Source organism: Homalodisca vitripennis, unplaced genomic scaffold (assembly GCF_021130785.1).
Source record: "Homalodisca vitripennis isolate AUS2020 unplaced genomic scaffold, UT_GWSS_2.1 ScUCBcl_11266;HRSCAF=20474, whole genome shotgun sequence".
Classification (NCBI taxonomy): Eukaryota; Metazoa; Arthropoda; class Insecta; order Hemiptera; family Cicadellidae; genus Homalodisca; species Homalodisca vitripennis.
In genome coordinates this window covers 1-27,010 of record NW_025787394.1, presented here as the reverse complement: position 1 = coordinate 27,010, position 27,010 = coordinate 1, and the positions used below count along the sequence as shown (strand labels likewise).

The following is a 27,010-nucleotide window of genomic DNA, read 5'->3' as shown; positions in this document are numbered from 1 at the left end:
TAACTCTTTACCTGACAGGTGATTGAAGAGGCATTAACTTTCACTATGGATGTGGTGGAGGGCAAACGAAAGGCAGCCAAGAATGAGAATGAGTTTATCTACCACGAAGAAGTGCCAGATAAAGATGCTTTGCCTGAAATCAAGGGTGCAGCCCTCGTGAAGGGCATCCCTTTCGTTGTCACTGACCCGGACATCGCTGGACCCGATATCTTCGGCAGGCTTGTCCCTATGAAGGCTCATGAGGCTTCCTCGTTGTACAGGTCAGTGCTGTCATTTTGTATACAACATTTTGTGTGTGAGTTCACAGATATCATAACATTGATATTTTAACAATTAGCTAATCTGAGATATATTATAATAACATCCAGAGTGTTTAAATGAAAATTAGTTTCGATTTTAAAACTATTCAGGCAAATTGTTATAATGCTGGCAGATGTTAGATCTGCATTCAGTTGTTGGTAGTATTGAGATGTGGGTGTGTTTCTGAGACTCGTGCAACATCAGCTCCAATAGAGGTTCAATACAAATACATAGAAAAGAATATATCACTTTAAAAAAGTCTTATATTTGAAGATCAATACTATTTATTAACGCTTAAAGCGTGACACAGGAATATCCATATTGTCTTAGTTTACTGTGTTCATTATAATTCATGAAAATACTACGAATGTGTAGGAATATTGATTTTGACCATCAAGAAGCAAATTGGTGAAGAATTTGTGAAAAATTGATAAAAAATCAGTGCTATTCTTTTATCATGTTTCATCTTACGGTGCAAGGCACAGCATGCGGATACAACAATACAATGCACCCATGTGTATGGTGCAAACTACGGATAAACTACAAGAGCTTTTTAAAAAAAAATGTTTCTTTGTTATTTCTTCCAAGAGACAGAAAATGAATTTGACTTTAGAAAAAACAAATTTTGTTAAATCTTATAAAAGCACGCTAATTAAATTGAGGCAAAATTTTCAGCGCTTTAAGAGTTTAAAAACATTGCACACAGCATTTTGTTTCATAAAATTGAAACACGATAATATTGCTAACTTCAGAAATGATACAGAGTCATACATATATAGACCATTAGGAGACTAATGCGCACATAAGTAAATATCATCACCTCAGTATCTGGGTGCTTTCCATAGAATATGGTTGCATAGTATAATTATACAGATCTTCTCAGCTGACATGTCATTGTCTTGGTTTAAAAATGTGTAGATCAGAAAAAATTGTAATAGGTTTAGTATATGAAAATATATTGATACTTTTAACCTTTGTTATTTAACTCTAACTGCTGTAGATGACTCATGTGATAGCAACCAGTCTACAGCATCTCCAGCACAGGCTAATGTAGATCAAATATATATTATTTCATCTCTGTTTCAAGAAATGTTTTAATCCCACAATATTAAACAGTAGTTGAAAGTATTATTACACTGTAAAAATGTATCCCTGTAAATAAAATTGGTAAATTTGAGTGCAAATTGTAACAAAAGATAGTAGTGAGTAAGCTTTATTATTTCTTTTAAAACTAAATGGTGACATTTACAATTATTACCACCAATTTTAATAGTTTGTCACTAGTTTTTGAGTTCATAAATGGTGCTAAAAATTGCCGAAGTTCAGATACCGGCAACTGGTTTGATGTGATAACACAAGTGTGTACCGGGCTGAAACACATCAGACTAATCAATAGTCTAGATTGAAGCACTAAGGGTTGATTATAAGTGACATAATAGCTCACTTAACTGTTTGTACAGTGAGGAGAAAGCCAAACTACTGCGGAAGATGGGCGCCTTGATGGATGAGAAGGATCAGGAGTTGGTAGCCTTCATGTCCTCTCTGCACCTGGATTGTGTCAACGCTCACCTGGAACCTGACAGGCTACCTCAGGTTAGTGAATCTATAAGTTTGGTGGTGAAGGTTGAAATGAGAAGGTATGAAGGGTTAACCTGGGACAGCAGTTTGAACATCTGATATTAATAACACGGGTTAGAAAGTTTTATAGCTTTACGTAAATGTAATTACTAGTGCCACTGTAACTTTTTATTAAAATATTTTAAACTGCCCTCCAAACAAGCCCATTTTGGGGAAATGGTTCTCTTTTGTTTCTTAGAGGGGTGTCCTGAGTTTCATTTAAGTTAATTAATTTCAATGGGCTGCCATTGTGTACTGGGTTGAGATAGAAATCCTTAGTTTCCACTGTTCTTCTTCTTTTATCAAGACCTTTCAAATGATGTGTCTCATAATGGGTCTTTCCATTTAAAAATATTGAGCCACCCCCCAATAATCCCATTTTGGGGAAATGGCCAATAGAAAATAGACAAACTTCTTTATTTAAATATTCTTTAAGAACAATAATTACAGTTTTATAGAAAACAAAAAGTTTGGTTAAAAAATGTTTACATATAATTTGTCTTGATTAAAATGTATGTAAAGTTAAAACCAAGTGAGATTAGCCTGGTTGTTCCTCCAGTTGACAAATGACCTTCCAAGGTGTAGAAGGTGTGTTCCAACAACCACTCCATGAGATACTTGTTCAAGGTTTTGTCTTCACAGATTCTTTTTAACTGTTCAGGTAGGAGGTTGAAAAGCTAGGCTCCTGCGTAGCACGGTTTCTCATAGAGGGACATGTGGTGAATCGGTATTGAAAAGTTTGTGTTGTTCCAAGTGCTGTATTGGTGAGCTTCTCCTAGTCTCTGGTGATTCCTGTCTACTGCATGTTTGACCACTTCAAGAATGTAAAGTGATGAGGCAGTCAGGATTTTAACCCTTCCCACGCGGAATTTATCTTTCAATTTTGACTCATAACGCGTAATTAACTTTAAAATTTTTTTTACATTTGACCAACTCTAATTTTTGTTTTAGTTAGTGGTGGCTATTAGGAATAAAGAATAATACAGTATCACAAAATAATCAGACCACTATATTTTTTAAAAATTTTCAAATTTTACAAAAAATCTTCCGGATTCGCCATTGCATGGAACAATATAACGACACAACAAATAAAGTAATAACAAAATAAAAAAGATAATATAATGCTAAATACAACAGGAACACGAACAGTAAATAAGGAAATATGGCAAAACAGCGTAAAACACTAAAATATACCGTGCCGGGATATATCCGCTTACCGCGTAATGGTTCGCCGCAGACTGAGGCTAAATCACGCCACGAGGGATAAAGCCACGCCCTCCCACCACTGCGACGCGCCAATGAGGTTCAAACTGTAACATCTGCTTTTCGGAACAAGTATTCAACACTCCCTTGAACTCTAGCGGATTCCACAGCAACTACAATTTATTAAATAACACAAAATAGACTTTAAAGGATACATCCGTTTACCACGTTTCGGTCAAAATTAGGCGTAACGGATATAACCGTTTGCCGCGTGGGAAGGGTTAAGTATTCATTTATTTGCTTTATTATGAAAAAAAACCCATATCATGGTATTAAGGGCATCAGAACATCAGAATCTCCCATACAGACTGTTATGGCTTGTTCTGTTCCTAACGAGCATTGTTTGGGACTCTCCATGCGAGAACATTATACTTAGTACATTGTTTTAAAGCTTATAAAATGGCTTCATTGCAGATATATTCATATTAATTTATATTTAATTTTTACAAAGGAATTTTAACTCTTTTATAGATTGCATGAATTCTAAATAATTATTTAGAATGAAAATTATTTTTAACTTATATACATAAAATACATTTTTTAAATTATACTGTATTTATTATCAAGATAAATATGTGCATATGAATTATGATAGTCCAATATGAAGGGTTTTCACAAAATATGCCGAGATTTGAACGCCTATTACTTAAAAAGTATTCAAGATAATTAAACGATTTAAATATCAAATTAAATTTAAAATAAGTATTTGTTTTCGGTTGATGGGAGGAAATGTTGACCGGCATGTGCAGAACAGTTGCGCAGTACAGAACAGCCCGCTATTGTGACTGACCCGCCTGGTGCCAGTGTGAGTACGATATTTACAGCACAACAGAAGGCAAAGTGTGTTCTGTGGTATGCAGAAATGAAATTATTGTTATTACATTGTGTTCAGCTCTCGGTGCAAAGTCATTGTTGGATTATCATCAGTATGTGTATTTTGTAGGACATTGTGGATCGCTGTGCAGCTCTCAGTGCAAAGCCATTGTTGGATTATCATCAGTATTTTTATTTTTTAGGACATTGTGGATCGCTGTGCAGCTCTCAGTGCAAAGCCATTATTGGATTATCATCAGAATGTGTATTTTGTAGGACATTGTGGATCGCTGTGCAGCTCTCAGTGCAAAGCCAGACGCCATCCAGAACTTGATTGAATCCATGGACAAGCTCTCCGATATTTACCATGATGTAGAAGCCATGCTGAAGGAGATTATGGAACTTATTCATGTAAGTATAAGGCATCTGCCTACTTACCACGAAAACATTTGTTTTATTTATACAAGAGGTCTCCAAACATTTTGTTTGAGGGCCAAACTGAAAGATTGTGGGAGGCAGGAGGGTCAAGTACTTGCACATATACTTTACTCAAGAGCAATATGATTAGACATGTAATTACTGACAATTGAAAGTTCGAAAGTAACTAATCTAATAAATACATTAATTTATGTACTAAAATTGTTATTATTAGTCCCTAAGTAAATAAAATCATATTTTTCTGTTTAGCCATTTCCTTGTGTACAGTTGTTTTTGGCAAACAATGTCAGTTAAACTTTGGCCTAGAACTTTGACACCTCTATCTCTAACTTGGATGTCAGGTGTTCATCAGAAAGATTCACTCTATAATAGGATTTCACAAAAGTAATTAGAAAACTGAAAACATTCTACTTGCAAAGTATTTTATTCTCTTGGTCATTAATGAAGTGTGTGGATTGATTTAAGAAGCATAATAAAATGCTCCACTGTATAATAAAATGAGTATCACGTATATAATTAGTAGTACATATTTTATTCATCACACACAACTATATTTTCGAGACAAGGTGCGTGAATACCACCATTTAGTTTGGGGGATGTAATTTCTGATCTGCAAGTTTTATTAATTTGCCATAGTTAATGTGTAACATATTTTGAAACTTACTCTAACAGGAGTTGTTTACTCAAAAAATGAGGGTTGTGTAATCTTTTACATTTCAAATTCTTAAGATTAGGTGAAAAATGTTACTCATACCTTGATGAAAAAGTCTGACTGTACTGAAATACTTAAGGTCTTAACTTAATTTCTCAAAATCTTTTCTATTTCTTATCACTGCGATATTTTTGTCAACCCCCTTTTCCTAACCGACACTCAGCCACCCTGACACCAAACAAATGCAAAATTGTAATTAGGACTCAATAGAATGGGCACAAATTCTCATTTTCAACCAAGTATCTCTACCTACACTTGAGAAGAACTGGACCAACAGCATAGGAGACTTACTGTCCCTTCTTGCCTGCAGACGTGATGCACAATGTTTTATATTTTAATCATTTCATCAACTCTTTTCTCTGTCACATCCATCTCCAAATTAAATTGTCGTCCCTACTGGTGATCTATTTCTAGCTTCATAATATCCTGGTCATGATCAGATGCTTTCTTCTTTAGTGTCTCGACTTCTTTCCTTAAAGACAAATTTTCCTCTCTAAGTCCCATCGTTGGAGTTATATTTCAACCACGAGCACATAATTTTGGAAGACAGTAAAGATAGATTTTACTATGGTGTCATCCAACCTGGTTAGAGTACTTGGTGGCTATTCAACTTTTCTTGAATTCCTCTTGATATCCTTAGACTACTAATCTCATTTGGCATTTCGGTATCATCATTTGAGGTTTGACTGATTTGTATTTGCATTGGAGGCTATTGATTCATTTCTATTTTTGGACTTTCTGCAAGATTGACAATTCCAACTTTCTCTCATAACTTTATTAATAGATTTTCAAGTCTGTATTTTGAAAGAACAGTCACTGAAATCGTAACGCAAGTTTTGCAAATGGCATGGTCCCCTTCTTTTGCTAAAGTCTGATCAGAAAAATTCGCACTAACAGTAGACATTTTGTTTAAAAGTATTTATTTCACGCTTTTTAGTATCTAATCACTCAAAGTAAAGAACAAAAATTATTCTATTGAATTTTAAAGAGAGTGGTTGAGGTTGGTCAAACGGTTCGGCCACCACAATCCTATGGTTGTACAAATCCTAGAAATGGCTGAAAGCCCAATTTCTCACCATATTACGGTGAATAAATTGCTTCTCAAAAACAGTCTCATGTTTGTAAGGTTAAGGGCATATACTGCGATCAATATTTAAGTAAAATATACTTTAATAGAATATTTTGGGACATTTCAAACTCAGGATTTGCTTTCTTGTAGATGGGGACCATGCGTGCAATCTTCAAGGCATCTTTAAAAATACCTTGACTAAGACTGTTTATTACTACTGATAGAAGATTTGCTACTTCATGGATCACCGCTTTTAAAACAAAGCACAGAACACCATAGATATCTGTACTTCTAGAGTTCTTTAGGCTTTTTACTATTTTTATAATATCTAGTGGCCACACCTCTAACCAGTAGTCTAATATAGGTTCGCAATATACAGAGGGTATATTCCATCTCCAGGTTTGTCACTATCTCTTCAACAGCCTTTATGAAGAAATTTTTAAACATTTTCAGGACTGTCTGAGCAAGAAGGATATGGCATCTTAAGCCTGTGTGAGTATATAATGTCGCAGGCCGGCTTACACATGCTGGATGGTGTGCTCGTTGAAGGCCGAGTGTGCACGATTCTTAGCTTCTGTTACTTTCAGTCTTACCGTTTATTTGTTTTACAATACAATGTATAGTACTCGTCACAATCTTTGGGTGAGACTGCTGATTTGTAATGATCATTTAGAAGAAATACTAAGTTTTTGAGTCTGGATAAGTCTGCCATGTACCAAGATTTATCCTTAAACTGTTGTTTAGTTCCATTTTCTTGATTTTTCTTAGAAGGTTTTAGTGGAAAAAGTACGTCAAAATTATAATTGAAGGTTTGAAGAAATCTATCAAAGGAGTACCCAGGTAAGTAGTGGCGACTCACTTCAATTGGCCAGTTTAATTGTTTTAGAGCCCTCCTTAGTAAAGGCAGCTGTTCCTCCTTGATGGCGCACTTTGAAAAACTATACTTATCAGGCCATGAGACTTGTTTGAGTTTATTGTTTCCCAAGCCCGACTTTATTGTCATAACAACTGCACTATGTTCAAAATCATAGGTTCAGTGACCTCCATCTTGTAATCCCAAGAATCAAAACTTGTAGCCATGGAATCCAGACACGCTGTGCCTCTTGTGGACAGTCTATGTGAGATGTATAGGCCATGACTAATGAGCATGTTTGTAAAAATGTTCTCTTCTTGTGATTGTTCTTCCAGGTTCAGAAGTTGGATAAACTCATAAAAATCACTGTCAGGGGAGTGGTAAATCGACATGATTATCATTAAAGAGTCCAAGAGCTCAATAGTGTCAATTTCTAAAGTTAGTTCTTTACAGCAATTTTCAAGATTAACATTTTTATATCTAAGATAATTTTTTACACAAACTGCTGTACCTCCATTTGTATGTTCCTGTATGCAATTTGCATCTGCCAAAATTAAATCTTCGATTTGGGTGTATACATAAATTTCATCTTTAACTAGCCAATGCTCCGAGATGCACAATATTTTTGGTCTAGTTTCCAATATAAAAGAAAAATAGAACCTCCACTCTGTCCTTAGACATTGAACATTTATTGAGGCTATTACCTTGTCTGGGCTATAATTTGTCATAGGTTTATTTAACTTATATTGCTTGGTAGTTGTTTAGAAGTTTAGGCTAGGAGGAAAAACCACTAGGCTGAACGTTAGACAAATGAGGAACTAAGTTACACTGAGAGTTTGTGTGTTTCTGAATAAAAAATGCTTTAGTGTTACATTTCTGGGCCAGCTGGTACAATCTATAACCTTGTCTTTATGTAAAAACTCCTTTCCTAGCTTGAAACTAATATACTCCCTTGTTATCAAGTTTTTCAACAATAAAGCTAATGTTAGGAAAGGCTTTACTTTCACAGCTTCAAACATCCCCTTTACTCGTTCCCATGGCGATGTTGTCCAAATAAAACCAAGCCTTCTTAGCACAGAGAAGGTTCGATGAGCCACATCACCTGTACCGATCAGAATAGAGTGTTTCTTTTTGTATTTGGATGACTCTGGGAATAGGCCTACCCTATTTTTGCTTAGGCCTAGATTAGCCTTGCCAAATCCATATATAAGCTCACTGTCCAGATTTCCTATTTTATTTCTCACATTTTTTCATCTAGGCCCAACAGCTAGCCAATATTCGTTGAACTTATTTTCTGTCTTCAAAGAAGAATATCGTCACTTGCAACTAATGATTAGGTTTTAGCCCCAGTAATGTCCTTTACACTAATAGAGCCTAGGCTTTCTTCAACATTTTGGTTATTTACATTGTGGCATATTCTATTCCTAAGACTTTTTGGAAGTTCGGTTTTTAACGATATCTACATAAGATGGGGTTTTAATTTTCTCATCCGTGTTTTCATATACGCATTCACTTAGGTTAGGTTCTCTTCCTATTTCAGGATTTATTTGGCCGTACAAAGTATTGGAAGAACTTTCTCTCTCTGAACTGTACTGAGAACGATTCGGTTCTTTGGATTCTTCTGTGGATTTTTCAATTTTTGAGTTGGCATGAAAATGTTGTATAGTTCCATTTAGTTATATCTAAACACGTTATTTTCGTTTCCAAGTTCACAACCTTTCATGCATACTTAGGTCATTACTTTGCTTATTTATTCTAATAATTGAGGATCACAGAGCAGTCAGATTCGTTTGACAGATACAGATCAGTTCCAGACGCAGAGTCGGTACTTTGTTTGATAACACATTTGGAAGGCAAGAAACACGGTACCATTTTATTCCTGGAATATTTTAAATGTTTTAAAACGGTCGTGTTGAGACTTTGAAATACTTGCACAAGTAATGTGCCACCACTTTTGTAGATTCCATAACACATTATCGGATTATGCCTATCTACTATATAACAATACTTTTGAGTACAAGCCACCACACACACTTCACCTGCGACCATCTTGCATCAAAAGGAAGATCAAAATCTACCACCACAATACTTAATCGTTATACTAAAGAAAATGTTGTATTATAAGAAAATTGTCCATATCTTTACTTGGTTACTTTTAAGCTGCAAATACCCAAAAAATGTATAGTGTACTAAAGCTAAATAAAGAGTCAGATCACTTTTATCAAATAAAAATTGAGTTATCTATTTTGATGAAATAGATCTAATTTGAGAGCTTAGCATATTGAATTTCACAGGCTATGAATGTTGTATTGTTCTGTTTACATTGTTGTAGACAATGATGTTTATGCTCAATCTGTTTAATTTTATGGCCATGAGCTGTTCAATTTGCTGGAGAGATAACATTCAATGCTTGCTATATTACTTCTCTTGCTATTGTTATAAATTCATTGTTTTTTTTTTTCATTGACTGTTGTTTATTAGAAACAAAATTAATAAAAGACGACTCGCAATGATTTATTTTGTATTGTGAAATATTACAGTGAACATTTTTATGACAAGAACTAGTGCAGTGTTATTTATTGGAACTGGTGTAACAGTAGAAGTTTTGGATAAAACGTTACTTCAAATGTTATTAGATTTACTTTATAGCTTATCTTATTTATTGGATTATAAAAAAAATTATTGTACTATATATTTCCTAGTAATTTTAGGGAATTATATATACAGTTACTGTCGTTGGTATAATCTCACTAACCCTCTAACAGGTCATACAGTAACGTCTATACTGGCAGGTCCATTTTGCCCAAATGCAAAAGGCTTATGCAAATGTACAGTTATTAAATGTTATATATTATAGAGCTATTCTTAGCATTCAACGAATCTGAAGTGCTTGCCTCTAGTTCTTAGCATATTAAAAAAATAGAAATGTATTTTTAAAATAGTTATCTCAGCATAATTTAAGTATAATGACAAATTAAATTTATTTATAACTCAGAGACCTCAAGAAGAATTTTGTCATAAAATGAATTAGGAATGAAAAAATAGAAATGAAATCCCCTTTGAAATTACATTCTAAAATAAGAAAATGTAATCCTCACTATTGGTAAACTTGTTAGTCTCTCGAGAAACACAAATAATGGAATATAAATCTTCCAAACTAAATCCCGTGTCAACTATCCCTTGTTGGAAATATAATCACCTGAACCAGAAGTGTTGATATATGTGGAAAGCTTAAGAAATTGTGTATGAAGCTGTGGTTAACTGCTAGTATAGATATAAAAGGAGAAAAACATTACAGTATTTATGAAATGATATGAAATGAAAACTGCCTTTATTAAAGAGGTGGAGTTACGGCTATCAAGTCCTCTCCACTCAACCTCATATTGTATACAGTAAATTACAATAGTTTAATACAATTAATTGTGGTGATTATTAACTTATTCTTTAAATAGAAAAAACAAAAATGCTTAACCTATCAAAATTAAATTATCTTAATGTAAAAATTGATATATTTAATTAAATTAATTCAATACTTAAAATACAAAAGAAAAAACTTTATACATATGACAAATATAAGAAAATTCAAAATGAAGAGCTAGAAGTAAGAAACATTCAATCCACTCTAACAATATTCTAGTTATATTATATTATTTATATTTATATAACTTATTAAATTTCTTTATGAGTTATTTTAAATTCTTATTACTTATTTATTGTATTTTTAAGAGCCCTTGTTTAATGAAGAATTCACTGTACTTCTGTTGATTTTTGGTTACAATAGTAAGCAGTAAATGACTCTGGTATAATGTGTTATTTTGAAACACTGCAATAATGTGATGCCAGGTGGTTAGTTAAATGTTGGGTTTCAGAAAGACCAGGGATACTGTACAAGGTGTCAGTCCATCGGGGACGGCTCGATTACTCCACTGATCGTTGGCCCAACGACCCTCCTGGAAGAAATGTAATTTGTACAGAGGGTCGTTGGCCCAACGATCCATTTTAAAAACATGTAGAGGTTCGATTACTCCACTGGTTCATTGGCCCAACGACCCTATGTGTTTCATTTCTGTAAATTGCAAATAAAGGGTCGTTGGCCCAACAAACCTTATATTTTTTATTTACTGGTATAGTTTCATTGGGCCAACGATCAGTGGTGTAATTGGACCATGAATTAATATTAAGCAATAATATTTAAAGGGGGTCGTTGGGCCAACGAACCTAAGTGAAATGAATCGTACGATGTTCAAAAGAGGGCCGATTACACCACCAGGCGTTGGCCCAACGACCCACGCCGCTACATTAGCCCATTTCAGCGGCCAGAGGGTCGATTAGTCCACTACTTCATTCTCCTTCTCCTTATAAGTCCCCTTGCAAGGCAATGTTTTACTTTTTTAGCACTCCAGTTAATATGTAGTTTTAGTGTTGTTCTCGAGATACTAATGTATGTCGAAAATATGTCATAACTGATAAAGTAACCACATATATATTAAATACTAAAAATCAAATATATACATATTAGTAGGAGTATGTACTATTATATTAGTATTAGTACCCACAAATGCTATTATGAGATGACATTTTGTTTTTATCATTACCTGTTTAATATTTATATAACAAGGTTGATAAAAAGTATAAGTTGTTTCATATTTAAACAAATATTACATTATTAAATTTCGTTGATAGTTATATTTTGCATGGTTAATAAGAAGTCGGTAAAATGTATTGAAATCCCGTAAACGTTGTTAGATGCATATGTTTTACAAGTTTAGGAATAATTATAATAGTAATATCATATAACATCTTAAAGCTATTTCAAACCCGATTATTTTTCATAATAAAATGTTTTGCGAATTATTTTGCATTTAAAAAACCTATTATTGTAAGATTTCTTAGGGTCCATAATCCTTAATATCATGTGAAAATTAATAATTGTTAAACAGTTATAACTACAGTTAGAAGCGTTATTTACATATTTTATGGTGTTTGACATTTGACACAGGTTATTAACATATTATTACACAAGAATGCAATTTTAAACGAACGTTATGTGTAGTTCGATAGATGAACCACTTTCACTTAAAGATATTTTGTAATAATTTTAATTTGCAATCTTAAATCTTTGGAATCAAACAATTATAAAATAAAAATAGCATAACAAGACATACAATGGAGTAATATAACACAAGATTTATACATAAAGAAGAAAATATAGTATTTTACTACATTACTACATTGCCTGTGACATAAAATAATTAAGTTTGACTGAGGTTTTGAGTAGGACGTTATGGTGTTCAATTAATTTAGTTTAAATAATTTCAATAAGATGGATATTCTTTTGAAATAATCTATAATGAATAACTTTTATAAAGTATATCTGGACTCCTCCTCCATACAAACACTTATTCATTGATATAGAAAATAATTATGTAATAAATCTACACTACTTAACGATGTGTTATTGTTTGACCACAATAAATCGATACTGGAAGTATATGAGATAAAATCTAAATAAAAATATATTTTAAATGATCAAGAATTAGTGCAGATTGTTTATACCAGTTTATTCATTAAAATATTTCTATGAAATATAAATATTTTATATTTTACTTACGATACTTTGATAAATTTACTTTGATGCGTACAAAACAATCAGGTAATACAGTTTTATTTGTTAAGCCTGATTATTTGGAAGCAACGAAGTATATAATTTTATTTTAAACATAGGTCTGTGGTAAAAGAGAATTGGATACAAGCAAAATATAGACATCAACTGTGATGTGTGTAAACTGTTGATGGTTTTTGAAATATCAAGCAAAGAGAATAACAACATAATAACAGGGTATAAGCAATTTAAAAAATATTACAGATTTTAAAAGAAAATTTAATTTTAAATTTAAGAATTATATCAGATTATTGGTTTTAATATCATACACATTGTATATTTCTGACTACTACATTTTAAACTCGATTTAATATTAAATCTGCTCAAATCAACAGTTAGACCAGTGTTGTATTTTAAATTAATGAAATCGCTGATTTAGTTTTTATATACAAAATTAGGTAATATATAGTTCTTTTAAAAGCGTTAATTCATAAACTGGTATCAACTGGTGAAAAGATTGCAATGCATATATAAAATTGTAATACTAATCTTAGAAATGAAATGATAGACGTTATGGAGAGGCTGGTCTCTTTCGAATCCTTATTCTGCTCTTCCTTATGTGCCATTGGCCTTTACGAGGATCTTAACAAAGATTATAAGGGGAAGAGTCGATACAGTACAAGACCCACAGACTGGTTTAAAATCTTACTTCAGTGTATCTTGCCATTTGAAAATAGGTGTCGGTTTTGTTTTGAATTTTGTTGGAAACTAAGGATTTTAGGGGCTGACGAAGCCAAACGTATTATTTTGTAATTACGACATCAATCAACGGCAATAACTGATGTCAATTGTTATTCAAGACAATTAATTATATGATTCAAAATATAGCAATGGAATGTTTTCAAACAATTGAAGTGGTTGTGAAGTTCCAGACTTTGTGCTTGAGATTGGATGAATGAAGGGAAAGAATTTTCAAAGCAGCCATAGTTTAGGTTATTGATCTAAAATTATTATTATTCCCTCGTTCCCGGAAGCCAGCTTATCCGTGTGAACTTCCTGGTCTCTGTGCTGTTGTCTTGTCTTCTAAATCAATCTGCTCTTCTTCGTTTGATTGACAGAACATGTCGTCATCACAATTTATTGGTGACTAGGGAAATACGAGTACTTCAGTTTCCTCGATAAACAGTTCCGTGAACTCGTGCACGGAATTTGTGGTAATATATTACCACAAATTACACTATTCTACTTGTAAATAAGAGTCTAACAGCTGCATTACGTTTATAGATTACCTCATATAGAATACCCGGTATAGGATAATATAATGCCTTCTCTCACATCCCATTAACAATCAACATTAGACCTACTTCTTCAGAGGCTTCTATTTTAAAGTTGGCAACATATTCTCAATTAAGCTTTAATGATTGATAGTTACCTTTAATATGTACTGTAAATGTAGTTTATATCCATCTGAAGAAACGTACCAGATACACAAAAATGTTTAAATGCTTCAGAACATTATACATTGGCTTTTTGAAGAGAATTGGCCAGTTCTTTTACTTGTACATGTATATGTATATGATAAAAATCGATACTAATGTAGTTTCAATAAAGATTAAATCACGCTTTTGCCGTTTATACAAATTTTATATAAACATATATTTGTTTAGTCACGTCAATGATGTAGAAGAAATTATAACTAAAAATATATTACGTTTATATTAACCAATGTAATTTTTTCTTTACCGACAAAGAAATTAATAATGTAAAAGTTACCTCATACCTGCATTTAATTAATATATAATTTATAATAACATTTATAGTTATATATATTTATATTTTCATCAAATGTATTCACGCTCATAATGAAGATAAAATTACCACAGTGCAGGAGGAGCGGCTGCCGTACCGTCTGCCCTTGTCCATAGTGGACTAATCGGTCAGTGGAGTAATCGACCCTTTTCATTTGAAATGCAATGTTTTATTTGATCGGGTCGTTGGGCCAACGACCCAGTGGACTAATCGAACCTCTATAAATTATAAAACGGGTCGTTGGCCCAACGAACAGTGGTGTAATCGAATCTGCATTCTACAATTTAACTTGCTACTGCAATAGGGTCATTGGCCCAACGAACCATATACGTTATTAGTATTTGTAAGTAAATTTTGGATCGTTGGGCCAACGGACCTTGATTGTAAATTTACTGTTTAAATTGTAAATATGGTTCGTTGGGCCAACGACCCATTTTAGTTATGTTTTACTTTATGAAACAAATCAGTCCGTTTACACCACTGATCGTTGGGCCATCGACCCTCTTATTTTAAACTAAACTAATGTTTGGGTAGTTGGGCCAACGATCGGTGGAGTAATCGAACCGGACCCAGTCCATCTAGTCTGTTATTACAGTGTTTGGTTAAATATACATTTAATTGCTTTTCTTGAGACAGAAAAATTGCAAACGCATTTGGGGTTAAACTTTTCATTTTCATATATAAAATAATTAAGATTATTTTTATACATAATAAATGTATACATGATGTTAGTTAACATTTGAAATGATTCCCAATATTGTGCCTGACAGAACGAGGAGGTAGAAGAGAAGGAGTATCAGGAGGTGATGGGCAGTCGTCCACCATCCATCGTGGCCACAGACCTGACAAGAGAGGCCAACAAGTACGAGGAGGCCCACAACAAGGCTGCAGAGAGCAATAAAACACTGCACAAGGCGATGACTCAGCACATAGCCAACCTGCGCCTGCTAGAGCTGCCTCTCGCACAGCTAGCACAGCAGATACCCACAGTAACTGCACTCAATCGTCAGTATATATCATATCAGTCTAGACTTAACCCATTGCGGATCACTGATGAGCTGTGCTCGTCACGCAGCGGCCGGGCCTAACGGCACGATGATGAGCTCAGGTCGCAAAAGCGGTCTGCTTTTAAGTTTCCCCCCAAATAGTTTTATTAATGTCTGATAGATTGGGCGATCGTCTTCACTTGTCAACTAAGAGTGTTTAACAATGGTCTTTGTTCAGAGTTTTCAAAAGTTTTCTAAATATCCTACAGATTGCAGTTGTATGTCAAAGTGGAAAAATCATTCATATGAGTTTACTCTGATTTTTAGCGCTTCTGATTGGTTGTTTTCCTCAGGTGTTATTATAATAGTAACTAGCATCAAATTTTATGGTATAATTTGTGTCATAATATGAGCTGATCGAAATGGAAAACTTACGAGCGTCTGAACTTGATCAATATTTATTAGAGATATTTATTACAATAGTTCATAAACAATATATTGTATTTAATTATTTTGTTTTTAAGAATATAGATGGATATATTTTTATAAACCGGAATCCAGTTCAATGTAGATATGAAGTGAGTATACAATAGCGAGCGATACGATGTGGCACACCATTGCTGTTCGTTCGGGGCCGCTGACCGTAGATTAATTCATGCCCGCTGATGCCCGCGTGCCAAAACAATATGATCCGCAATGGGTTAATAGAACTTGATACACTAAATAATAATTTTAATGTGTCAAAGATTATAGCAGACAGCCTAATAACATAACATCTTAATCATTTACATTATAACTAAGACCAACAGTTGAAAAATTGTTATATTTCACATCTTTTAAATTTGAGGATTTGGTGTCATGAAAAGAAAATACTTAATTTAGACAAGGTTATATTTTTAAAAAAAAGATAATAGACAATAACTCTTTATTCATAAGCATAGAGTTTAAAATTTTTGTCAAAATAATGAAAAGTAACACATTAATTATTATGGTGAGTTCATTCTCCAGTCAAAGGACTCTTGAAAGGTCGTTGAAGGAGCCAGTTTGTGAGAGGTATTTTTCAGGTGTTGTGCTGGAATTTTCTTCAGGAAGTCTGGAATCTTGTTGAAGTAAACTGTATCTCTGTATGATGGCTTATTTTCGTAAAAGCTGAGGTGATGTGTTGTAAGTGCAAGTTATGGCCATTCCTTGTGTTATAGGAATGGAGTTCTCCATTTCTTGTTTCGTCAGTTTTTACAGAGTGAAGAACCGATTCAAGGATATAGAGAGCTATCACAGTTAATATTTTGAGCTCTCTAAAAGCTTCTCTTCAGGTATCTTGTGGTCTAAGTCCTGTAAGCGCTCTGATGGCTCTTTTTGTACTATTAAAATTATTTGCATGTTTGTTGATGACGTCGAAATGAGACACCAATGGGTGATTTTGAAAACTTATTGTTAATCTGTGTTCAGTGGATCAGCAACCGATAGTGAATGAGATGCAGCACTTGGTGGGCAAGGTGGAGGAGATGAGGCACCAACGGGTGATTTTGAAAACTTATTGTTAATTTGTGTTCAGTGGATCAGCAACCGATAGTGAACGAGATGCAGCACTTGGTGGGCAAGGTGGAGGAGATGAGGCGACAACGGGCGATGTTGGCCACTCAATTGAGAGAATCTGTCTGCGGAGACGATATCACAGCCCAGCTGGTCACCAGACAACATGACAACTTGGACACCATATTCCAGGAGGAGCTGCAGAAACATTCCAAATATGTGAGTTACGATTTTTCCTCAGAAGCTGAAGTAAAACAGGTCTACAAACTCTGAATTAGTACATGTCTACAAATTTAGGAAAAGTAAGATTCAATACTTTAAGAACCAGATGCCTCAAAGATGTTACACCCTTATTTATAGGACTAATGTAGATGTTTAATTTTAACCTTGGAACTGGCAATCAACATTGTAATGTTAATCGTTAATTTGATGAGCATCCGTTTTGACAGTTTGTATAGTACATAAGTACTCACAGTTCAATAGTACCACTATTTATATACCATTTGAAACTAAAAGAATTTCTGATTAGAGATTCTGAGGCATATGAAGCAGGTGTCTTTGTCTGTGCAGATCAAAACTACACATTGAAAACTGAAGAGTTCTTCTTCAAATATCTTTTTAAAGATATTTTGGACTTTTTATCTCACTAAACAATAATCGTATTTGTTAAAAGCTTACATAAATAAGCTAATAGTTGTAACTGAACTCAATTTTATGATTAATTTTTAAACATTTATGTTGAGCTAAAAATATAAAGATAAGAGTGCAATAAAGACTAAATGAACTGATAGTTGAATTGGATGAGGTAAATAATATTAATACATTTGTATAAAACTTCTTTTATGTATTAAAATAATGTGAGCATGGTTTTGTTTTAGGTAACATTCATCGAACAAAATTTAGCAGCCCAAGAAAATATCATCAAGGCTCTGACAGATGCTTATGCCCAGTATGCTCCCGTACGCAAAGCTACAATGGAAGTAATCAGGCAACGGAATATGACACTTTCTGCTCTCATGTCTTCTTATGATGCCTATGAAGATCTGATAGCAAAGTCAAACAAGGGGCAAGAGTTTTACAGGAAGCTAGAAACGAATGTTACCAAACTCTTGCAGAGGGTGAAGGGGACGTGCAAGGTTCAACAGGAGGAGAGAGATACGATTCTGGCGAAGAACTGTAAGACTTTACCTTCGAAAGTTAAACCAATAACTGATGAACCGATTTCTCAAAGTATAACTTCTTCAGGGACAGGTGGTCCAAAGTTGAAAGATTACTTGGATAACTATAAAAGAGACAAGGCCGGAGGATATTCTACTCAAAGTCCTGCAGCACATGTACAAGATGCCTACTACAGTGCAGGAAGCTTACCGTCGTCCAACCCTGTAGGATATCACGAGAGTATACCACAGTACGACACGACTCAGTCTTGGATTCCAAGTGTGAGACCAGCACCGGTCGGACAAGAAGGAACATGTCCTAGTACAACCTCACAAGATTTGAAACCAGAACCCACTTACTCCGGTTATACTTCTTATCCTGGCAGTAAGCCATATGGTGCTGATAATGCTCAGTTATCCCAACATTATGCTGACCAGTACTCCTCGTATATGAGCCAGTATCAGCAATACCCTACAACATCTTCACCTTACCACATGCCTTCGAACTATCCTAAGTCGAATGAACCCATGGGATACTCCAAAGTTTCACCTAATTATCCTCCGAGTACCCCGAGTCCTCAGCTGCAAGGAGGTGCTCCCAGCACTGCAGCTACATATCCTGTTCCTGCTCCTTCACCTTCTTCAGTCGGTCATAACTACCTTCAACCTTCTTACGATCCTTATAAGGTACCGACAACTGTTGGACAAGGATATACACCACCAACAACACTGCCACAAGCTTATGGCACTTACAGTGGTTCTCAGTATAGCCAGAACTACACGAATACTCTACCACAAAATGTGAACTATCCTTCACAAGTTGGGCAAATCCAACCTGAAAACTATCCATCCAATCTTCAACATATGAATGCCCAATATCCAAACAGTGGTTCTCAAACTTATCAAACTCAGAACATTCCTCAAATACAGAACTATTCTTCAAACTCTACAATTCCCCAACACAGTTATCCATCATCAAATCCAGTTCCTCAAGGAACAAATTACCAAATACAAGCAACAAACGTACATCCAAGTTCCTCACAACCCTCCATTCAAGCGTATCAGAATCCAACATCTACATACCCTCAGACATCAGTGAGTCATAGGAGTTCTCTAACTTCGATTGATCAGACCATTTCCAATAATTTTAGTGCATTGCAAGGTAACCTAACTGCCGCAACGACTACAACATATTCCACCCAAGGTCCACTATCTAATGCTCCAAGTGTTCCTGTTCAGGAAAAACAAGAAGTGCAAGGTTATCCTCAGCAACAGAATATTTCTGAAAACTACAACTATCCTACTCCATCCATCAGTCAAGGAGTATCTCAGAATACCACAGTAACTCCACAGTATTCAAGTTACATTCCTCAGAATTACACTTCCTACTTGAACAATGAACAGTATTCACTGCCAGCTAACTACTCCGGAGCACAGCCATGGCAAAGTTCGTATGACGTAAAAAATACCCATTCGACTTATCAAAATTACTACGCAACGAGTCAATATCAGAACTACTACTCCGAGGCCAGTACCGAGCTACAGTACACTCCAGCTACAGCTGCTTCCCATTATACTCGTGCCGGTGTCCCCATCGGCCCTCAGACTAGCTCTTCAATACCTACACAGTCCAACCAGATGGCCCAGCCCAACTACACTCAAGGCAACTACTATCACCATCCTTACGGCTACCAGTACACATCAGGAACTTTGCAGAGCAATACGGTTTGTGAGTCTCCCTCTTCACCCAGAGTGTATCCCGGGCAGACCCAAGGACAGGTCACACCTCAAAGCCCGATGACGTACATGCAAGCGTCCAACTCCAACTTGAAGCTCACTTTCAGTCAGGATTCATCCAAGGATGCTGCTGAAGAAAAGTCCAATATTGACCTGCTGGCAGGCCTGGACTTTTCCCTCAGTCAAGACCCTCTGGTGCCTCAACAGAAGGTTGTAGAATCTCCCGCCAAAGTATTGCCTAAACCTGCAGCTCCGACTGTGTCCTCTACTGGTATCGAGGAGAAAATTGCTGCAGTGACTCTTGCTGAGACAACAGCTGTGGTACCAGATTGCAGAACCATTCCTTTAACACCAAAAAAGGTAAGTTGATTTGCTTCGCAAGTACATATCACAAAGCTGTGTTGAAACATTAATAATTTTTAGGGTTTGTTAGAAAGTGTACAAGATGTAAGTATACAAATGTAACTTTAAGTATATTTTTCATGTTGTCCACCTATTTTGTTAAAGAGTGTAGAAGAAAGAAGTAAAGGGAAGTTCCAGTTGAAGGATCCTTTCAACGACACAGAAGTACTGAATCAGTTTGTGCAAGAAGTAGAAAAATTTGAAAAGTTTGTTGAAAGCCTTACAATGAAAACCCTTAATGGCCCAACGCTGCTGGACATCAAGTGGAAGGAGTTATTGGAATTGCAGGTGATGTTTCATTTATTTTCATTTGCTTTATTTTTTTTAATTTAAATAACTGAAGTGATTTGTCTTAAACACTAAAGGAATAAATATTGTTCTACTGGATTATTCTTACTTGATGATTGTATTTAGGCTCTTAATGTTACTTATCATAAAACATACTTGCTTTAAAGTTTTGTTTCCTTGCTTGTTTTTGCAATATAAGAAAGACTAGCCTAAACCCGCGGCTCCGCTCGCGTGGCAGTAGAGAGGGCTACATCAATCAAGCATCGAAAAGAAATACTAATTTTATTATACGTTTTTCCAATTAATTTATTGCTCTACTAATACATCGTAGCATATCATAAAATCTATTATAAAAGTTTTTTGTTTATTTTAATGCGTTTTGGTAAACAACGTTATTAGTTGTATAAATGTCAAAAAATGTTTGTTTACATAGAAACATCAAAAATATTTATGTTTACTTAGTTACTGTCAAAAATAACAACAATTTTTTGTCGCATTATATATGTTTACAAAGAACAGCTGATTAAAAATTTGAAAAGACTCTTTCACTTAATAACATATGTTTGCTGCAATGCATTTCTTACGGGTATTTCTGTAACCAGTGGGGCGGAATCCTGAATCGGGAAAGGGATAAAAAGTATCCTATAACCTTCTACAGATCAAGACGAACAAATTAAAAAAAAAGTTAGGCGAATCCGTCCAGCCGTTTGTGAGTGATGCTGTTACACACGAACAGTTTCATTTTTATATATATAGACTAGTATACCTTGGATGTGAACACAGTGACTTTGTGCAATATCGAGGACAAAACCACCAAAAGGAGAAGAATTTTTTATTTGTAATGATGTTAATGAGTCTATAGAATGTGCCTCCTCAGTTCACTGTAACAAGTACTGGGTGGAAATTCATTTGATTGTTCAACAAGGTCAAACAAACTTTTGAACTGTGTTTTTAATATCATCTCAAGTTTATAACTTACTTCCTGTTCTTACAAATCAACTAATTGTAACTGTTTATAATTTACTTCCAATCAACTAATTGTAACTGAACTCTGTAATACATGCATGTTTCAGGAGAGGGATAGTGTGAAGCATAGCATCTCTGTAGCCCGTTGTTATCCTGTCAAGAACAGATTCCCTGACATCTTGCCTTATGATAACTCGAGAGTAGAGCTGCCCTCTACCAAGGATGACTACATCAATGCTTCTTATGTTAAGGTAACTTGTCTCACACTTTCAGTACATATATATATAATAAACTGTACATTCCCAGTCAATTACAGATATAGCTTGGAAACTTGATACCTGTTACAACGTCTCTTGCACATATAGTTTTCAGCTTACAATGTCTGTGTTACATTTCATAAAGAAATAAGTTTTTATTGCAATAAAGTCATGGATTTAAATTTTTCCACTTGTATATTTTATATATCAGTACATTTTATATGTTTAAAATGTTTTTTAAACTGATTTCGAGCATTTTAGTTAAGAACACTTGAAAGCAAGGATGGTGGTGCAGCATCAGTGAACCACCACTGTGACAGCTGAGCACTCAGTGTCCTGTTTCCTAATGTAGTAGATAAGATACAACAAAATATATAAACATACATGTATTCTATAGAGGAAACATTAATACAAATTGCTAGGTAAAAAAAATTACTGATCCGTGCAGAAACAGTAGTGTATCTAGTGGATGAAGGACAAACTTCTAGTAAAATATTATTTAAAAAACACGTCAAATATTATTGTGATACAGCATAAGTCAGGACTCGCAACATGATGTACGTCAACTTCACTAACTAAGACATGCACTTCATAAAAAACTAAACATAATACTGATTATTAAAATTGAACTACAGAATACAGGTCACACAATAGGTCTGCATTCACCTACGACCAATAGGCCAATAGTTAATGGCAATTGTCCCGGCAGGAAAAAAGATGGCGGTAAAGGAGGGAACAGGAGTTGGCCTTTCTTTATTATTGGTTCATGCTAGATGAACTTCTTAGCATTGTGACTCCACAATGGTTTATTACAAATATCTAATCTGTTTGTTCTTTTGGTTTTCTTTTTAGTTTATTTTTCATAATTGGCAACCGAAGTGGCCTAATCAAGACTGAATTCTGATCGATTAGTTTGGTTTGCCAATTTAATGAATTATTTAATTAATTTCTTTTTAAAGAAATGAGGTTCCCGATGTATTATGGTTGGCTTCATCCCAATTCATATGATGGTCTTCAGACCAACAATGATGTGCAATTTTAGACTTTTTTGTTATCCCCTTTCTCAGGTTTTCTTTGTGCTCTTTAACCCTTACTTCTAATGGTATTTTTGTGTTGCCTATGTATTCCTTATTGCAACTACAATTTATAACTGTTTTTGGAATCCTGTGGACATTTCTGATAGCACAATCGTCTCAGGTAAATAACGTAATATTTGTAGCTCTACTGAAAACTAATTGAAATCGAAAGCAGAATAGTGTAATCCCTATTTCCATCTTTAGATATAGTGAGATGACACCACCAGCCATTGGTTGCAGTGAGTTGACGACGGGAGGTGTTAGGGTGACCCGTTTTGCTATCTGGCTTCATGAAGAGACAGCTGAAAGTATTACATCTTAACACTTTCATACCAAAACACACCGCAATCACCTAACACCTAGTTTTTAGGACCCGTTTTTCTCTTAAAGGGGGGGGGGGTTAAAGTCTGCACCAGTTTGTTTATCCTCAAAGAACTGTTAAGATAAAGTGCCAAGAGGTCAGCAGCCTACGTTGGACATATATATATATATCGTATGGGGGACAAGGCAGCTATCCATAAATAAATAAATAAAAAATTACAATTATTAAAAAGTACGTAAGAACAAAGTTCTTGAGTCATAAATTAAAAATAATATTAAGATCTCCCGTCACAAAGCTAAATCCAAATTACTGAGCCAGTTTAGAGACCCATCCTCTAAACCACTCAGACCAGCCAGACCACCAGAAAACAATCGCAAAGGGCAGTCGTTTACAATGTGCTCCATTGTCTGAGAGTTTGCGCCACAATCACACGTCTGGTCGTCAGTAATGCCCCACTTAAATTTCCAGTGATTGCTTCTCCCAACCCCAGTTCGAAAACGATTCAATAAAACTCATTCCTTTCGAGGAATTTCCAAGCCACCCGCTGCTTTTGTAGGATCGGATATCAAGAACTTGTTCCGTCCATCGAATGATTCCCAGGATGACGCCCAGTTAGCATTAGGCGTAAAGTTCTCCTCTATCAACTGGGATGCTGTTCGTAGTGATGGCTTGCGTGATTTGAGCCGGCTATCTTGCTGAGGAAGGTCGCGCGTAACGGGCAATTCGGGGATTGGACACGATCTTATTGAACTCTCTCAGAAGAGCCTCTTTGCGTCTAATCTCAGGTGGTGCTATATTGCTCAGTACTGGGAGCCAAGGTGTTGGTGTTGCCATGAGAGTTCCAGTAATTGTCCTCATGGCCCTATTAAGGAATGACATCGACCTCTCGCACATGTGCACTATTAAGCCACACAGGAGCACAATATTCAGCAACGGAGTACACAAGGGACAAAGAAGTGGTGCGCAGTACTTTTGCGTTGGCTCCCCAAGTTGATCCAGCAAGATGCTGTACTATATTAGCCCTTGTTTTCAGCTTTGCTGCTGTCTTTTGAAGGTGACTTTTAAAAGTGAGAGATCGGTCTAAGGTAACTCCCAGATACTGCGGATGTTCATTATGTTTCAATTTGACACCATCAAGAGTTACATTTAACTTGTAGTTCGCCAGTCTGTTATTTAGGTGGAAACATGATACTTCAGTTTTGGTAGGATTTGGATTTAGCTTCCAGGCTCTAAAATAATCTGCGAGGACTGAAAGATCATCAGTGAGTGCCTGTTCTGTTTTATTTATGTCATTATGTTGGTAGGCTAAGGCAATATCATCCGCATAAATAAACTTTCTGGATAACGTTGTTGGGATGTCGGCAGAGTACACGTTGAACAACAAAGGAGCAAGTACTGAGCCCTGTGGAAGCCCGTTTTTAAGTTGCCTGAAAGAACTTTCCTCACGGCCAAGGCATACTTTTATAAGCCTGTCGCTAATCATTGAATTAAGAAGCCGCAGAAGGAAAGGGCAAGGAATTAGATTATAAAGCTTTACTAAAAGGCCTTTTCTCCAGACAGTGTCGTAAGCTGCTGTGAGGTCTATAAAGGCTGTAGAGGTTTTTGTTCTCTTTTCAAAACCATTCTCAATAAAAGTTGTTAGCGCAAGCACCTGGTCGCAGCAGTTACGACCAGGTCTAAAGCCAGCTTGATCTATAGGAATGCTGGCATTGAGAATGGGAAATATTCTATTATAGATCAACCTCTCCAGCAGCTTATAACACACACTCAACAGGGCTATGGGCCTATAGCTCTCAATACGCTCTGGGTCTTTGTTGGGCTTCAAAACGGCGATTATTTTAGATCTTTTAAATGATGCAGGCAGGTTGCCAGTAGCAAGTATTTCGTTGAACACCGTAAGAAGCCAGTATTTAACTTTGATTCCTGAGTACTTTAGGAATTCTGGGAAGACATTATCGAATACCGGCTGCCTTCCCAACTGACAGAGTGGAAATGGCCACTTCAATTTCATCAAATTCAAATGCTCTCGATATTTCCAACGGAGCTTGCCGACTGCTTTTAAATTCGTTTAACTTGTAATTAACCAGCTTGTCAGATGGGTGGCGAACTGACTTGGACAAAGCAACAATACGCTTTGCTATTGCACAGGGTTTCGGATGTGACAAAGAACTGTTCGTCGAAGGCTTGCCGGTGGAGAGCTTTTCTCAAGAGGGACCAAGCTTTACGGCTACTATGGGTGAAGTTAAGATTTTCCATTGTGTGTACCCACTTTTCTCTTCTTGCTTTGTCAAGAGATTGTAGCAGCCGATCAGCTGTTTCTGTGTTCCCGGTGTCATTGAACTCACTGTAAAGGTCCTCACACTCTTGACTCCAACCTGGCACACATAGCTCTTTCGAAATCCTCGTGGAATGCACAGTTTAGCAGTAGCCAGGACTAGCTTTGTGAACCGGTCATAGTTTCTTATCGTGGGAGGGATGAACCTGATGCCATCATCAAGCCTGGATGTAAAGGCTTTCCAATCAGCTTTGTTAAAATTCCAGCGAGGCCGAGGGAAGGATCTTACAAGAGGAATCTTGATTCCGGCTGAAATAAGCACAGGCCTATGCTGAGAATGAGGAAAGGCACCAAGAACTTTCCTCCCAACTGCTAAAGGCTTAAGAGAGTGGGCACAAGAGCAAAAACATAGGTCTGGAGTATAACCACGACGCCAGCGGGCTGAATAAAAAGTGTGGGCGTCTTTGGGCATCATGTATTAATATTAAGTTGTTATTTTCAGCCCAACTAGTTAAACTCGTACCATTGTCGTCATCCGATGAGTATCCCCACGAGCTGTGATGACTGTTAAAGTCCCCAATGTAAAGGACGGGGTATCCAAATATGGGAAGTACTGTGTCAGACCATTGTCTATTAGGTGGTTTGTAGACATTTACTATAGTTGTTTCTGATACTTTCACCACCAGTACAAAAATATCGTCATCACAGTTCTTGTAAATCGGGGACACATCATCGATGCCCTGCCTAACATAAGTTGCCACTCCGTATTTTCTGTGGCCAATGGCTTCTACAAGTGTATATCCAGGGATATTGCCTCTTGCACAGGTGTTAGAATTCTCAATGTGAGTCTCCTGGAGTGCTAGGACATCGACGTTGTTCTTTATCATAATTTTGCTTAGGTACTCACATTTAGATCTGCTAAGACCCTCGGCGTTAAAATAACATATTTTTGGTAGCTGGACCATCACTCTTGTGATCTCCCAGTTATGGCAGCTACGTTGGACAGCTATGGCAGTTTTCAGTTGATCCATATATAGATTGCTGTTTCTGTTGTTGGTGACATAAAGCATGCATTGCTAATTTGGTTTTGGTGCAGAGGTGGTGGGATGGTTGATATTATACAGGTAGTCAGATTGGAATAGTTGCCACTAATGGCATACTAAACCGGTAATTACAGATCTGCCAAATATTTCCTGTATTATAATATTTAGTGTTAGATGCTTCTCTAGGTTGGCAGTGGGTAACTTAAAGTAGCATGTTTCCTACATTCAATCAACTTAACAATTAGTCATTATTATAATAGTGTAGCCCAGCACACCAGGGTAGAGCTTAACTTTTTTCACCAACATCAGCTGTCTGGCTTCGACTCATTACTGTAACATCGGGAAACATTTCTAATAATGTAATAAATGTTTTCAGGATATCACACCCAATTTCCCAGATTTTATTGTAACTCAGCTGCCTCTCTCAGCAACATTTGGAGACTTCTGGACCATGATTCTGGAACAGCAAGTGGAACTGATTGTCTGTCTCCT

At 35.8% G+C, this 27,010-nt stretch overlaps 1 protein-coding gene across 1 annotated transcript; it reads left to right on the top strand.

The window, feature by feature from the left end:
* LOC124374926 (tyrosine-protein phosphatase non-receptor type 23-like) lies at positions 1–27,005 on the top strand (the record flags this gene model as incomplete). Its single annotated transcript, XM_046833058.1, has 9 exons — positions 1–260; positions 1,761–1,893; positions 4,270–4,404; positions 15,247–15,481; positions 17,018–17,214; positions 17,874–20,249; positions 20,397–20,579; positions 21,653–21,796; positions 26,895–27,005. Coding segments are annotated over exons 1-9 (3,729 nt in total), but the record flags the coding sequence as incomplete, so codon positions are not given.
* Between the last annotated feature and the right edge of the window lie 5 nt (positions 27,006–27,010).